The sequence below is a fragment of the Notothenia rossii genome (assembly GCF_949606895.1).
Source record: "Notothenia rossii genome assembly, chromosome: 11".
NCBI lineage: Eukaryota > Metazoa > Chordata > Actinopteri > Perciformes > Nototheniidae > Notothenia > Notothenia rossii.
Window position 1 is genome coordinate 21,396,304 of NC_136910.1, and position 16,717 is coordinate 21,413,020.

The 16,717-nt window shown below is 41.4% G+C and overlaps 1 protein-coding gene across 3 annotated transcripts in view; it reads left to right on the forward strand.

Annotated features, from left to right (window-relative positions):
* The window catches only part of rnf213b (ring finger protein 213b), a 44,664-nt gene that overhangs the window by 11,060 nt on the left and 16,887 nt on the right, over positions 1-16,717 (forward strand). For all 3 annotated transcript variants that reach the window (XM_079660426.1, XM_079660428.1, XM_079660427.1), the window contains 22 exons: positions 94-725; positions 1,008-1,167; positions 1,251-1,468; positions 1,556-1,699; positions 2,233-2,382; positions 5,180-6,527; positions 6,723-6,907; positions 7,005-7,157; positions 8,181-12,014; positions 12,108-12,244; positions 12,905-13,003; positions 13,114-13,226; positions 13,335-13,448; positions 13,569-13,615; positions 13,706-13,862; positions 14,031-14,166; positions 14,334-14,522; positions 14,611-14,744; positions 14,949-15,121; positions 15,199-15,402; positions 16,216-16,403; positions 16,486-16,606. In XM_079660426.1, the coding sequence (XP_079516552.1) occupies positions 94-725; positions 1,008-1,167; positions 1,251-1,468; positions 1,556-1,699; positions 2,233-2,382; positions 5,180-6,527; positions 6,723-6,907; positions 7,005-7,157; positions 8,181-12,014; positions 12,108-12,244; positions 12,905-13,003; positions 13,114-13,226; positions 13,335-13,448; positions 13,569-13,615; positions 13,706-13,862; positions 14,031-14,166; positions 14,334-14,522; positions 14,611-14,744; positions 14,949-15,121; positions 15,199-15,402; positions 16,216-16,403; positions 16,486-16,606 (8,636 nt within the window). The remainder of the gene's footprint in view (positions 1-93; positions 726-1,007; positions 1,168-1,250; positions 1,469-1,555; positions 1,700-2,232; positions 2,383-5,179; positions 6,528-6,722; positions 6,908-7,004; positions 7,158-8,180; positions 12,015-12,107; positions 12,245-12,904; positions 13,004-13,113; positions 13,227-13,334; positions 13,449-13,568; positions 13,616-13,705; positions 13,863-14,030; positions 14,167-14,333; positions 14,523-14,610; positions 14,745-14,948; positions 15,122-15,198; positions 15,403-16,215; positions 16,404-16,485; positions 16,607-16,717) is intronic.

Genomic DNA, 16,717 nt, shown 5'->3' on the forward strand with positions numbered 1-16,717 from the left:
AAAAATAACCCATTGCCAAATAGTTTTATGTTAAATTAGAGAACTTTTGCATAGAGTTTGGATATGTATGTTTTTTTTTTCTTATTCAACCAGTTCCTGAGATGTTAACTCTGGAGAAGCAGCACAGTGCAGATCTGCACACTGTGAGCCTGAACACACTGGTGCTTGTTCAGACCTTTGATTCTGAGGAGAAGCTGCGAAAGACGGGCCCCACCCAGGTCCTCTGGTACAAAGTTGGTATGAATGTCCTGAAAATGTCCAATGAGATGCACAAACTGCAACACAGCAACCTGATTCTGCCCCACTGGGTCAGGGAGGCTGCATCTCTGGCGTCTGCGAGGCAACCCTGCACATCTCCTGTTCCAGTCACCCTGACACAGATCTATGAAATCATCTGGCAGCCGCTGATCACAGAGTTCTCTCGGCTCGGTGTCAGCATGGCCAATGCAAGCATCACTTTTGAAGAGCTCAATGAGGTTTTGATGGAATCCGGCGACCAGGGCGACGGGAAACGAATGAAGAAGGAGCTGAGTCTGATGTCTGAGATACTTTGTGAGTCGGCAAGCTTCAAACCTCAGGAGAACTGGGTGGAGCGGAGGCTGACTCAGATCCAGGAGTATCGACAGCTCCACGAGGCGGCCGCTGCAGCCAGTGCAATGCTGAAAATCGCAGAACAAATGAAGCTTTCTGGGAAATTTGCAGAAATTGAAACTCTCAGCCAACTGGTAATTGTCTTGTGATCTAACGTAATTCAGTCACAAAGGAATTGAGTTGCAGTGGGCTACATAGAAGAAATAATACTCTTTTTATTCCTTATTTGACTTTTTATCTGTCATTTATATTAAAGGAACCTTTTTAGAAATGTAATTGAATGGCAGTAGGTAAAAGTGACATTTAATGGTTTGAACTAAGGATTTTCAAATTTAACGCAGTAACGCAACTGCTTTTCATAGCTTGATGATCTTTTTAAGAAAACTTTTTTAAATATGTATTTGTCGGCTTAACAGGAAGAAGACACATTTAAGCAGAGGCCCCTGGGGTCCCTTACTGCTGACCTGTTTCAAGCCAAACTGCAGCTCTCCGCAGTCACCAAGCATCACACAGCCTGTCTGGAAGAGTTTCTTGCGAGCCAGACTCTGGTCAGCTGGGTCAGAGAGAACCTTACAAGTGAGTCTCCACATTAGTGCAAAACCATAAATCTTCTTCAGTCTTGCAGAAGATGCCTGCTTACTACTCTGTTCCCTGTACAGATATGAGCGATGTGAAGGTGTATGTGGACCTTGCTTCCATCTCTGCTGGAGAGAATGACACAGAGATCGACCAGGTGGCGTGTTTCCACGATGCAGTGATGGGATACGCTCCTCTGCTCTACTCCCTCTCCCCTGAGGCTGGCTTTAAGGAGTTCCTGAAGTGTGCTCAGCAGGTGTGGGACACCCAAAACAGAGATGAAAAGCTACCAGACAAATTGGTAATTCTTTATTTGTATGCAGAACATATACTGTAAGCCCTGTTACTGTGTTAAAGTGACAATGATGCCACTGGGTTTGTTTTCCAGAGAGAGTCCACTCGTCTGCTGAACTGGCTGAAAGCACTGAAGGAGACGCACGGCTCTGTGGAGCAGTCCTCCCTCACCCTGGCTTCTTCTATTAATGCTGATGGAGTTTATCACATAGGGTGGTGTGATGAAAACACAGAGAAGGTACGTGAACCATCTTCCATTAAGGATACACTTTAAACTCAGTGTCAGTTCTCTGAGTCAATAAGCTGGCACATGTCTTCTTATGTTTATAAAATAGTTTATTATTTTAATTGTTATCTTTACTGGACATATAACTTTAATGTATTATGGTGATATATCTTATTTGATCTTTTAATCCACATTTTAATAATATATATATATATATTTTATTGTATTTTATTCATTCTAAAGTGGAACAACTGTCATGGAAACACATTTTCCCTTGGGATTATTAAAGTATTTCCGATAAAGATAAAGATAATTATTGAATGAATTTGCTTTGCTATTTATTTTATCAACAATAACATGAGCAAGCTTTTCAGCATCTTCCTTGCTCAGTAGAGTCCTCATTACTGTGCTACATTGCAAAAAAAATAAAAGGCAGTTATGTTCAGAAAAATGATACACATTCAAAGTCTAAGATACTAAGATGAACAATGCTAACTGCATGCATACAAGTTATTTAAGATTTTAAGATTTTCACTTGTTTGCAGAGATGTCTACAGAACATGATACGGGTCACAATAAGGGGCACAGAGGAAAAGAGCTACAAGCTTGAAGACCTTCTGGAGCTACAAAACAAACTCATGCTTATGTCTTCCAAAGGCGAGCACGGCAGAGAGCAAGTCAACAGATTTACAGAGGTCAGTGGCAATACATCATACGTGCGACGATTAGTCGCCTAATCGCCATAATTAGTGTGAATGCTGTTTACAGCATTCCACTATAGTACTTCAAATCTTTATTCTTCCCCTTATTATTATTTCAGCCAATACTTTGGCACTCCATAACTTCAGCTTACTTTCAGCTACATAAACCATTCAAATATTAAACTATTCAGCCTGTTCAGGAATAGATGGGAAACCTTCAACTTTTTCAAAATATTTCATACTTTTTAAAATATTCAGCTTTTTAAACTCTTTTTTAACATGGAAGTCAATCGGAAGAGTCTTCAAATCAGCCAATACTTTAGCTCTCCATAACTTCAGCTTACTTTCAGCTATAGAAACCATTCAAATATTAAACTATTCAGCCTTTTCAGCAATCATTGGCTAACTTTCAACTTTTTCAAAATATTTCATACTTTTTGAAATATTCAGCTTTTTAAACTCTTTTTTTTAACATTGAAGTCAATGGGAGATGCCTTCAAATCCACTTTTCCTACACTTTGCGCCAAATGCTACTCCTTCCACATACTTTCAGCTAGACACTTAATTCCAACTTTCAAATGATCACAAGACCTTCAGCTATTCAATTCTTATTCAGATATTTGATATCTTTTAAACTTTTTGAGATATTGAATTTAGTTTGGAGCTTGGTAGAGAGGCCTTTTTCAGATTTTAACATTAGAGTGGATGGAGCAGCTCGTTAAGTCTAGAGTGCTTTGATCTCAAAACAGAGTGCAGCAGTGCTTGAAATTCTTCCCCAAAAATATTTTAAACTTGCCATAATTCCCAAACCCTACACTCCTCAGACATATTTTTTCATGAAAAACGTAGGAAAACCTCTCCTAGGTTGGAAAATAAAAAAAATTAAGAAACAATATTAAACAAAATGCCTCTTCAGGGCATGAAGAGACAAAAAGTCCAGCTAGCTCCCAATCGATTCCCATGTTAAATTGTTCCGGATCTTTCTTCAGAACAGAGAGAAGTACACTTTAGACAAACTGCTCCCATCTCCACATTTTACACACAAAACCCCCCAAAAAAAACATATTTCAGTTCATTGGGGTTCCCTGATGCTCACGGTCTGCTCATTTTGATAGGAGCCATAGTTTTTGATCAGGTTGCAAAATTGTCAGATGTAGTCCTCAATGCATTCTTAATGGGACTCAGTGCTGCAGTTGGTAAATCGGCATAACTCATCACCATGGTAACCTTTGATCTCTGGGTTTACACACACACACACACACACACACACACACACACACACACACACATACACATACACATACACACACTCTTTCTCTCTCTCTCTCTCAATCACACACACACACACACACACACACACACACACACACACACACACACACACACACACACACACACACACACACACACAGACACAGACACAGACACAGACACAGACAGACAGACACACACACACACACACACACACACACAGACACACAGACACACACTCACTCTCTCTCTCTCTCTCTCTCTCTGACAGACACACACATACACACTCTTTCTCTCACACACATACATATACACCAAGACACACACACACACACACACACACACACACACACACACACACACACACACACACACACACACACACACACACACACACACACACACACACACACACACACACACACACACACACACACACACACACTCTCTCTCTCTCTTGCTCTCACTCACTCTCTCTCTCTCACAGACACACACACACACACACACACACACACACACACACACACACACACACACACACACACACACACACACACACACACACACACACACACACACACACACACACACACATACACACATACACACATACACACACACATACACACACACACACACACACACGTTCGCTCTCTCTCTCTCACACAGACACCAAGACACACACACACTCGCTCTCTCTTTCACACAGACACCAAGATACACACACAAACTCTCTCTCTCTCTCTCTCTCTCTCTCTCTCTCTCTCACAGACTCTCTCTCTCTCTCCATAGTTTTTGAACGGGTGGCAAAATGGTCAGATATACAACTCAATGCATTCTTATGGGACGCAGTGCTGCAGTTGGTTGTCTTTGATCTCTGGACACACACACAGGTGTTATGAATGGTTGTTATGAGTAGGTGCTCAGGAACAGAAACAAACACTGACAGACTGGACTTTAACAGACTGTCTCAGACTATTCTTTTCTGTCTGATGGAGACTTCATACAGACTTCAACAGGTTCCACATATTTTATACATTATTGGTGACGTATGGTTTTAGTCAAAAAGTTTGCAGTCAAAATATTCTGCTGCTTGCCCAAGCCTTTTTACTTTATTTTCTCATCTTAATACAAATTCATTCACTACTACTTACATCTGATATTTAACTCCTTCAGCCTATTTTCAGCTGCAGAAACCATTCAACTATTACATTATTCAGCTATTTCAGGACATCAAGGCTATACATGTTGTTGTTTATACCTTTTTTAAAACCTTTTCTTTTAAATATTAAGCTTTTTCTGAATTTTTTAGCTAAAAGCAGCCACCATTCAGGTAATAACATATTCAGCTTTTTCTGCATTTTCAGCTAAATTCAGCCATAAATGTTCACGGTTTACAGCATTCGCACGCATTTTCTGCAGGAAATGCATTTTCTAGTTGGCGACTATTGGTCAACTTGAAAAATATTAAGTCGAGTGCAACCCTAGCGTCTACTTTCTCTTCTGATTTTAACTGTATACATCCCTTCCTGTGCTGTAGGTTTTTGAAGGAGTTCAAAGACTGGGCACCATCCTTCAACAGATGCAAACATCCGGCAACATGCTCTTCAGGGATTGGCATGCTGAGGTCAAATGCTGCCCACAACAGCAGCAGCCGTGCATCAAAGCCACCTTCTTATCCCTGCGGGGTAAAGAGATGGCGTACTACGGCGAGGTGACCGAGCAGCTGCAAAAGCTGACTCACTCCATGGATAGCTGCAAAGACGAATGGTGCTCCTTCATCAGTGAGATGCGCTCCTCCTTTAACTTGTTGAACCACTACACCTCAGAGCAGATGGTGTACCTGTGCCACTGGATACACAAAGTGTGTCAACGACAACGTCATGCGCCAGTTCCTCCACAGTTATGGCTTTTACTTTTCCCCATAAAGCCTCAGTGCACTCCTACTGATGTCAAAGAAGCTTACATTAATGCAGCAAGTATTCATTTAAAGCATGATGAGGAAGAGGAAGATGTTATGTTTGTGAATGAAGATCAATCGGTTCCTTCTATGGACTCACCACCAGCTTCACCGGGACACAGTGAAGAGGACAGGGAGGAGGTTCTTGATTTGATGGATTTTTCCTCAGAGGATGAAGATGATGGTGTCTTGAAGTGTCATGATGATGCTGCAGAGGGCGCCCTACCCGGGCCCACTGATGACGAGATGAACTGCGATGAAGACAGTCTTGAAAAACTCTGGTGTAAATTCAAGAACGACATGCCACAGTACCTCGACGAGCACTTGGACATCCCATCTCTTGCCAATTTCCTCTCATGCCTCTCTGAATTGAACCAGGAACAGACCATAAGAAATCTTCCACTGGTTCTCCAGGAGGGAAAACCCAATCTTGTGATTTGTCCCAGTGCAGAAGTTTTTACCACCATCCTGTCTTTTTACATGCAGAGTCCAGATCAACCTCTTCCATCTACTGATGAGGTTCTAGTCTGCAAAGAGGAAACCACAGAAGAGGAGGTGGAGATTTTTTTCCGCCGAGCCCTCGGTCAGGGCTCAGAAGGAAACTGGGAGAAGATATACTCTCTCGTCAATCCAGGGCTGCTGGGATATGATGTCAGTGAGGCCTCTGGGGAGCTCTTTGAGTTTCTTGAGAGAAGTGCCAACCCTCATTATCGCTTGATTATAGTCAGTCCGGTTGAGCACCAGCACAGATATGTACCCTCTTTCTTCAGCAATTTCAAAGTACAGGCTGGCATGAATCTAACAGCAGAGACTGCCAGGAAATATCTACATCACCACTTCACACAAAACATCCCACAAAACCCTGTCACAAAGGTTTCTCCTGATAAGCTCTCAGTCTGGATGGTGTCATCTGTACGCCCTGCAGTTGGTAAGGATGTCCCTAACTGTTATGCCATTATGATAATGCTTATCCAAAGAGGCACATGTTGAATCAGTTTGTTATGTAAAAAATATTGGTTAAATGCTATCATTCAAAGTTCCATAAACACATACAGTTACAATATTCAAGTTGTTTCATGAAACATTTATCCTGACGGAATACATTTGTTTTTTTTTTCGATAGGAAAATCCCTTTTTGTGGATCGTTTGTTTGAGAAGTTCCAGCAGAAATCTCCCAGAGCAAAACATATCAGGATCAGACTGATTGAGCCATGTGTTGATATGGACTCCTTGATAAAGACTCTTTCAGAGAAACTTGTCCCCTTGAGAGAGCAGGACCCTTGCATCCTGCACATAGACATCGCTGGAGTAAGTATGCACAGCTGTTTGTCTTGGCAGATGCCTTGTTCTGTTGATGGTTGTACTTGAAAGTCTGTCTTTTTTCTGTACTGTTGTTACCCTTTAGGTCCGTTCAGGTCTAGAGGAGTTTCTGTTCCATCTGTTGGTACTGGGCTGTTTGAGTGACAGCCATGGCATGTTGTGGAGAAGAAATGTTTCTCATTTGATTACAGTTGAGGTCCTGAGAACATGCAAATCCACTCAAAACCAACCAAAAGAGGTATTCATTTATTTTTATTTTTAACTGTCAGAAAATGCTGCATTAAAAATTCATGTTATATGGATCTTTAGACATCAAAAAGGCCCAATTATGCTTTTTGGTTTTCCTATTCCTGTAGTTTGTTATATAGTTTATTCCACCACCTTGTAAAGCTAAGGGGCTCGACATTCAGACACATCACTAAGCGCTTGACCAATCTCAACAGAGCTGGCGCAGTGGTTCCCACAGCCTTTTTTGTCTCGTGTACCCATTGACCTGGTCACAATTCTAGTACCCTCTCTCATCTGTGATGATTCGATGAGAACTGTTTGCAATCGTATTCACCCTAACTGCTCCTTGAATGAAAATCACTTGTATAACTCAACCTTAATACAAATGCATTTAAACTTGTTTAAATGTACACTTATTGTGAGTTAAAAAAATATATATTAAGACTCACTTCTAGCAGTTTGAACATCTTTTGATAAGATTAGAGCTTTCAATTAGACACTTGGGCTTCCTTCTGTTTCCTAAGCTTTGATAGTTCTGGGGGCAGGACACCAGTTTTAAGAAACTTGATTTAAAATTGTTTTTTTGTGGAAATATATTGCAACCCCTAATCTTTCTATGTACCCCCTACAATCCCCTCAATTACCCCGGGGGGTCCTCGTACCCCCAGTTGGGAACCACTGAGCTACCAATCAGAGCAGACTTGGCTCTAGTTTCAGGCAGAGGGCTTAAAGAGCTGCGGTAGCACAGGCAGTATGAGAAAAATACAGACCTTTTTTTAACAATGAACGCATGTAAACATGCCACAGCAGAGGCACAAGGTACAAATATGAAACTTAAAATGTGCATAATATGTCCTCTTCAACATCTTTAAGCTCTGTCAAGTTACAGCTTTTAATGACAGCATATTTCTATAATTGGTCCTGAGGCGATACGAACGTTTTCAATTAAGGGATTGTGCCACTTTCAAATGTAAAGCCAAACATTTTTGTATTGATACCATACCTCTTTTTATTTGTATTATTTCTCACTCAGATGAAGCTTGGACTTCTTGACATTCTGCCTACCATCCATTGTAGACCTCCAAAAGAGGTGAAGCAGTTGGTGGACAGTAAAGGAGTGTTGACAAAATCAACCTTTGATCCACTCATGGATGAGCAGGAGTTTTGCAGTGAGGGTATTCAAAGACCCTATCAGTACTTAAAGCTCTACGGTCAGAATCAGAATCTGGATCGGTTTAAATACGAGGAAGGATCCAGAAAGGGAAATCACATTGATTGTGTCAATCTTTTTCTGTTAAACTGTGGAATGCAAGATCCATCTTGGGCAGAGTTGAAGAACTTCTCCTGGTTCCTCAATGTGCAACTGAAAGACTGTGAGAACTCCATTTTCTGTAATCCAGATTTTCTGGCTGACCAGCTTCCCGGTTTCAAAGGCTTCGTTGTGAAGTTTATGATCCGAATGGCAAAAGATTTTGCTACGCCATCTCTGAACACATCTGATGAAAGTTCCATGCTGCACATCAATAACAGTATGGAAGATGACCTTCTTGCCCGTCTGACAATTCGCAAGCATTGGGAAAATGAGTCTCATCCATACATTTTCTTTAATGCAGACCGATTCTCAATGTCATTTCTGGGCTTTAATGTGCGGAAATGTCTGAGGCAAAACACATTCAATGCAGTTGATCCTCGAAGCAACAAAGTCCTGATAGAAAATGTGATGTCACAAAGACTTTTTGAAGACTTGGAACGGCAAACGATTTGTCTCACAGAAGACTTTGATCAGTTGCCCCGGGCAGACAAAATCAAAAGGATTTCATGCGTTGTTGGTGCAGAGAAAGGAATAATGGACAGAACATTTGATCCAGACCCAACATATGAACTCACTGCTGACAATGTGATGAAGATGTTGGCAATACACATGAGATTCCGATGTGGAATTCCAGTTGTCATCATGGGGGAAACAGGCTGTGGTAAAACCAGATTAGTCCGTTTCCTTTGTGCTCTGCAGAGGGAGCAAAAACCTGTGGAAAACATGGTACTTGTCAAGGTTCATGGTGGAACAACAGCAGAGATGATCTACAGAAAAGTGAGAGAGGCAGAGATACTTGCTGTAAATAACCGAAGATCTCACAAACTAGACACCATTTTGTTCTTTGACGAAGGCAACACGACAGAGGCCCTTTTTGCCATCAAGGAAATCCTGTGTGACCAATCAATGAAAGGGGAACCTCTAAAAGCAGGCAGTGGCTTAAAAATAATTGCTGCATGTAATCCTTACAGGAAGCACTCACCTGAAATGGTTAAACGTTTGGAACGTGCTGGTTTAGGATACAGAGTGAAGGCAGATGAAACAGAAGACCGCCTTGGCAAAGTCCCCCTGAGGCAGCTGGTGTACAGAGTTCATCCTCTGCCACCAAGCATGGCTTCCTTGGTGTGGGATTTTGGTCAATTGAGTGATTCAACTGAACTCTCCTACATCAAACAGATTGTGCAGAAGCAACTCGAAGAACATCGGTTGCCAGCAGCCTGCAAGGACATCATTTCCAATGTGCTGGCAGCCTCGCAGGAATATATGCGAGGTCGGAAGAATGAGTGCAGTTTTGTGAGTCTCAGAGATGTGGAGAGGACTATGAAGGTGCTAGTTTGGTTTTACCAGCATACCGAGGTCCTTTTCAACAACTGCCCTCCCCTCAGTGCGGCTCATAAAACACTGAAGTGCTTGATTCTTTCAGTTGGGGTCTGCTACTACCCATCTCTGGTGGCCAAAGATGAGTACCTCTCCGTGATTTGTAGATACTTTCCAGACCCTTATTGCTCAACAGCATTGCAGCAAGAGATTTCAACCTGTCAAGACTTCTTCCTTCAGAACATACAGACAGGGAAGACCATAGCCAAAAATATTGCTCTCAAAGAGAATGTGTTTCTCATGGTGGTTTGCATTGAGCTCAGGATCCCACTCTTTGTGGTTGGTAAGCCAGGCAGCTCGAAGTCGCTTGCTAAAACAGTGGTCGCTGATGCCATGCAAGGCCAGAACTCACACTGTGAACTATTCAAGAAACTCAAACAAGTTCATATGGTTTCCTTCCAGTGCAGTCCTCACTCAAGTCCAGAGGGAATCATAGGCACATTCAGGAACTGTGCCCGTTTCCAGAAGGACAAAAACATGGACGAGTATGTATCTGTGGTGGTCCTTGATGAGATAGGACTCGCAGAAGATTCTCCTAAGATGCCCCTGAAGACTCTTCACCCTCTCTTGGAGGATGGTTGCATTGACAACGACAAGCCAGATCCACACATGAAGGTTGGCTTTGTTGGAATTTCCAACTGGGCTCTTGACCCAGCAAAAATGAACAGAGGAATATTTGTGTCAAGATGTGATCCGATTGAGGATGAACTTGTGGCAACTGCCAAGGGAATTTGCTCCTCCTCCAACCAAATTCTTCTGAAAATCAAACACCTGTTCCCATCTTTGGCAAAGGCATTCTTGAGTATCTGTAATGAGACAACAAATAATCAGTTCTTTGGTCTAAGGGACTATTATAGCCTGGTCAAAATGCTCTTTGCCGTTGTCGATTCAACACAAGAAGAGCCAGATGGTGGACAGTTGGTTGAGGCCATCTTGTGTAACTTCAGTGGACAACCAGAGGATTTTGACCCTGTAATGTTCTTCCACAAGGTTCTCCAGAACTTAATAGAAATTCCAAGACCAAGCACCTTGAAAATGGTGAAAAAGAATCTTGACCATGACACCAACCATGTGAGCCGTTACCTCCTTTTGCTGACCACCAACAATGCAGCTCTCCATTTCCTTCAGCAACACATCTTCGCCAAAGGAGACTATCCACCTCCTGAAATAGTCTTTGGCTCAGGATTCCCGAAGGACCAGGAATATGCCCAAATCTGCCGTAACGTGAACCGTGTGAAGACTTGCATGGAGACCGGACGTACTGTCATCCTCCTCAACATGCAAAATCTTTATGAAAGCCTGTACGATGCCTTGAACCAGTACTACGTTTACCTCAGTAATCAGCAATACGTTGATCTTGGTCTTGGTTCCCACAGAGTCAAATGTCGTGTCCATACACACTTCAGACTGGTGGTGATAGAGGACCAGAAGAAGGTCTATGAGCACTTTCCCATGCCCCTCATCAACAGGCTTGAAAAACACAGGGTGGATAGGAGTACCGATCTGGAACCATGGCAACACAGGGTTCACCACAAACTGAAGGAGTGGGTGAATGATTTCTCAGGTGAGGCCTTGGAATATTTCAAGTTGTCTGATATTTTCATTGGCCACCATGGAGATGCCTGTGCCAGTGCTCTCTTGCAAGCACTAGAAAGGAGAGCACAACAAGGTGAAGACAGTACAGTAAGACAACATCAACAAATTGATCAAGAAGACCTACTGGAAGGACAAGATCCAAACAAATCACATGGACCAAATGCCAACAAACAGAAAGAAGACCCTGATAAAGAGGATGGTCAGTTGGGTGATGCAATGGACATAGAGACTGAAGGAAAAGGGCAAGAAATTGAGTCAATGAAAAAGAACGATGATGAATCCACTGAGGTATGTGATGGTGAAAACAAAGTGATGTCTGAGCTTGAAGAACCGATGGAAACAGAAAACGCTGTTGAGTCTCCTGGAGCAAATGAGGAAGAAGAAGTCTTGGATTTAGCTAAATGTCTCTTGTTGAACTGTGCAACCCCGGATGCTGTTGTGAGGCTCAAGTCTTCAGAATTGGCAAACAAAGAAAAGGAGAAACTCCAGAGATTGTACTTCCAGCAACAGCATCATCACTGCCTTAGAGAATTCCTGAAAGATTTCCTGAACAAGCATGAGGGGTCCAGCAAGTTTCTAGAGGTAGGTTAGCACTACTGCTCCAATTGAGTTTTTATTATTTTTTTGCAATATCTACAAATTCTACATAACTTTCCACCTTGTGGTTTTGCATAGATAACTACATTCTCGGGCTTGCTAACCAGATCAGATGTCAGCGTTTTAGCCAATGCTCTAGGACTACAAACTGACAGGATCCGCATGCTGTCACTCCACCAGTTTGACACTGAGATCTCCTTCTGCAACAATATAAGGTACCACATTTTCAAATAACCACAACATGGCCTTCTTTCAATTGGAATTTGATAAATTTTTTTAAAAGCTTTTTGCGGGGGGGGGGGGGGGGACTTATCGAGGAACTCATTATTCTGACCTTAAGGGCTATATATGAGGCCCACTCCAAAAGCAACTTTTCCTGTATCTGAATCAAATGAACACATTGAAGCCACCAAGCGTGACAATAATAACAAACGGCTTACAAAAATAACCGTCTTTTTAACAGTAACATTAAACTGGAATTATTTTACATCGTCAATTATTAATATATACAAAAAACATTTTTCACAAATATCCAACCTTCAAATTACCATGTTTAATCAACATTGCTCTGCACACTTAATAAAGAACAGTTAAAGGAACTACATGAGTAGTGACATTATCCTAATACCCTGATTTGTATTGGTCGGGCGTACTACAATAGCTTAAAATATGTGTGTGGAAATCTCAGTTCATTTGTAGGGCTGCGCAATTATGGCCAAAAGTATGCTGTAAATCTGACAGTTAACAATTTAATCATAACCACATTCGGTGTTATTATGACCAATCATAACTCAGCTTTATGCACATACATAGCATGGTTCTTTTCTTTATTTTGTGTCTTTTAATCTTCTCTTACTCTACTCTTTCTGTGTCAGGGCCTTCCTCAAAGATGCTGACAACTCTCTTCATATCATGCTAATCCAGATGGACCTCGAGGAATCCCACTGCAGCGATGAGCTCATAGCATCAGCAAAGTAGGGTTCCATTTCAAGATTCAGATTGAAACATGACTATATGCAGGTTCAGACGATAAAAACAACATTACAGGCAATTCACGTGTGTTTATGATTTCATCTGCCTTCAGGTATTGCACCATGAATTACTTGATGACACTGGAGCATCAGACCTGTTGGGTGATTTTCATTGTGAGGGTTTCTAGGATCCCAAGTAAATCCCAATACATTGGTTTCCAAGGAGGTGAGGACTTTATGGAATGTGGTCATTATTGCAGTTAAATTATTTGCTACTGCATTATACATGACTCATAACTAGATTAAAGTCATGTTTTGTCTCTTGTAAACAAAGGTGTCTGGCAGTCGGTGCATATTGATGACTTGAGGGATTCAGACGACATGAGCCGGAACCTGTTGGTTTTCTGTGGAACTCTCATTAGCAGCCTAGTTAACCCTGCACTTTCAGGTAGAAACTGTATAACCTTTGGGTATTAAATGTGTGTTTCTGAGTATCTACATGAAGTGATTTCATTGTTCTCTATGCAATGTTGCACCGAAAATAAACAGTATTCTTAATCTTCAATAGAACATGATGAAGATGGAGAAACATTGAAGCAAAGGAAAGACTCTGAGGTTGGTACAATATATATAATATTTTCCTCTAAAAAACAAATCTTATATCTTAATGTTGCTTGAATTTAACTCAATTATGTTTGTGTACAGGGAGATAGAGCCCATCTCAACACCCTCTCCTTAGTGAGATCATGTATCCAAAAAGCTGTGGGTTTGATGAGGGAACCCGATGGTGTGACATCGCGAGGCATGCAGCGGATGCACATCCTTCTGACTCTTCTGAGAACTGATGAAGTTCAAATCGGAGGTAAACATAGTCATCAGAACATTTTACTTGTAGGTTATTACTATAGAGTTGACCAGAATGATTGGGTTTGTAGATCACTTTTGTGATTCATCATGTCTATTAGGCTCAGTCTAAAAACGTTCTATCGGAATTGTTTCTGATTGATGTCAACTTTGTATTTTGTTAAAGCCCAATTTCAGGAGGTGATGTTGAGTAGACTGGCAGAGGCTTTGGCACAGAGAGAAGAACTGATGCGTTCTCCTAAGGAGTGGGTGAGCAGAGAAGCCCAGAAACGCCAGGCTCTACAGGAGGGGGGAACTTGGAGGTGACGTTCATTAGCAATATAACTTGTAAAGAAAAGAGAACCGAACAAGAAAAGGGGATTTGTTTTCGGCATGAATCAAACCACAGCTGTTGAAATGTGGAACATTTTCTTTTTTCTAATAAACGGTTTGATCACATTCTGCTTTCTTTTGTGTCTTCAACTGACAGACATACCCTGTGGCGCTGTCTGCAGTCCACCGTGACTCCGATCTTGGCGAACATGTTGGAAGTTATGGACAGGTATGCAAATCTGGACTTGCTCTCTGGTGACAGGCTCAGCGAGGGCCTGATACAGCTGTGGTTGGACATCCTGGCAGACTCACAGAGTTTGGGTTTAACAACCGTCCAAAACCCAAGGTATTGTGGATTACGTCTTCTGTATAAGTCACAGAGTGAATTTAAGCAACACAAGGCTTCATTTTTCTTTGATTATCATATGTTCTAGTGAGTCAGACCAGGAGGTGCTTGTGCATCACTTCTTCATGTTGGATGGTGAAGAAAAACCCTGTGCTGCCCCGTTCAGCTGGTGCATCAGAATCCACCTTGAAAGTTTGTGGGAAGAATCAGAATTCATGCCAGGTTTGCCTTTATCTTGGTTTTGTATACTATAGAACATCTCTTATCAACAGTTTGGGTCTATGCCTACTTTCATTCAGTTGATGTCCTTCTCATGCACTGCACCAGTACATTCACTTAGCCACCATTATAATGTTTGCATGTGTAAGCGTGATCTATATCGAATTGTGTCAAATGTTTTGTTGTGGTTTTATGACTGTTTCTTAGTAAGAGAGGATGGTACAGGGAGGATTCTCCAGTTTGTGAGCTCCTTCACCAACAGCAGGCTGGGCAGTCACTTCCAGAAGCTCTCAGAAAAAGAGAGATTGGAGTACGGCCACCACTTTCTACAAGACTTTCTGCTGCTCGCTTTGAAGATCAAGTCTACGGACGAACTGACGGTATGGACATCTTGAGTCTAACATTTGGACAGACATGTTTTAGGGAACAGCCAGTAATAGTCTTCCCTTTTACACAGGTGTTCACCCGGGCCATGTTGGGCTGTGTGTCCGAGCTTCAGACGTCTTTGGGTGCTGTCACTGAGCTCTCTCCTGCTTGGATAATGGCTGCTGCCAAACATTTTGCCCTGAGACTGGACACTCTCTGCCACATATTTCTGCTGCAGCCCCAGCTAGCCCACAATGTTCAAAAGCAGGGGGGAAAGAGGGAGCCGCCAGAAATGGTGAGAATACCCTTAAGGAATCTAGAACGTGACTCTTGTATTTATTTTGAAATTGTTTGGACACACAGGTTACGTACAAGAAAATAGTATTTCACATTCTGTCATTACCTCCAAATTATATTCCGTTTTTTATTAAGATACCTCTAAAATTATTCCTTTCACCTTTTGCGTGGTTCCCAGCCTTTTTCCTTAAAGGAACCCTTTTTTTTTAATTCATTGAGTAAACTGACGATCCTTGACTAACTGACATCATAATTGATATTATATGTTATATTCAATTCATAACAATACCAGTAATGAACATCTGACACAGAGAGTAATAACACCAGGAAGTTTGTTCAAATTAAGCAATTTGGATACATTTTGAACAGTTCATTTCCTTTAAATATTGCATCAGACATACATTTTATTTATTTTTTTGAACCTTGGAAATTTGGTCTGTATTAGACATATTTTTATTCATATTTAAAAGCCTAATTTTCTTTTTGAAATTCAATGTTGGTTTTCTTCTCAATAACGCCTGGCTTTTGTTCCATTGGGTTGTTTTATTGGCATACTAATGCTGAACAGGCTGATTTTCAGGGAAAGAATACTCTGTTAATATAACTTGTGTTTAGGTCTTTACCGCGCCACTTTTCAATTAGATTTGTAGTTTAAATCTTAAATAATAATCCAAACTTTAAAACTCACTATGTAATTCAGTTGTCTTCACAAAAATGAATACAATTCTGAGATATAGGCCAATACATATGTGTGATTTAAAACATGTCAACTTGTCATAATCTTTTATTGTATGTCTCTTTTTTCTTGCAGGTGGAGGATATTCTAGCTCTTGGTATGTGTGTTGAACAGACTAAACTGCTGACAGTAACGTCCCAGCAGGAGTGTGAGACCTTCGTGAGCAGGATGAAACTCCTGCAGCCGTGTCTGGACCGAGCGTTCGGTCAGAAATACAGAACCCTCTGCAACCCCAGCTGTCTGCACCAACTGGACTCCATCAGGTGAGTGTGGTAAGATAAACATTGAGGAGAAAAACAAAGTTATTTATAGACTTTTTATTAATGACCTCATTCGCCCTTTCAGGTCACTGTGGCATGGGATGCTGGTTGTTGCATCTTTCATACAGCACATCATTTTTAAAGTTAATAAAAATGACTCAAGATTGAAAGAACTGGCTCTCAAACACTGCAACCTTCACCTGAACGTAAGTAAAATAGCTTTAGGCTCTGTGAATCATCTTGATATGACTGAAAAACAAATTGAAATGATATGACTGATGGTGACTTGCGACATTTTAATAAGCAGATAAAAGCAT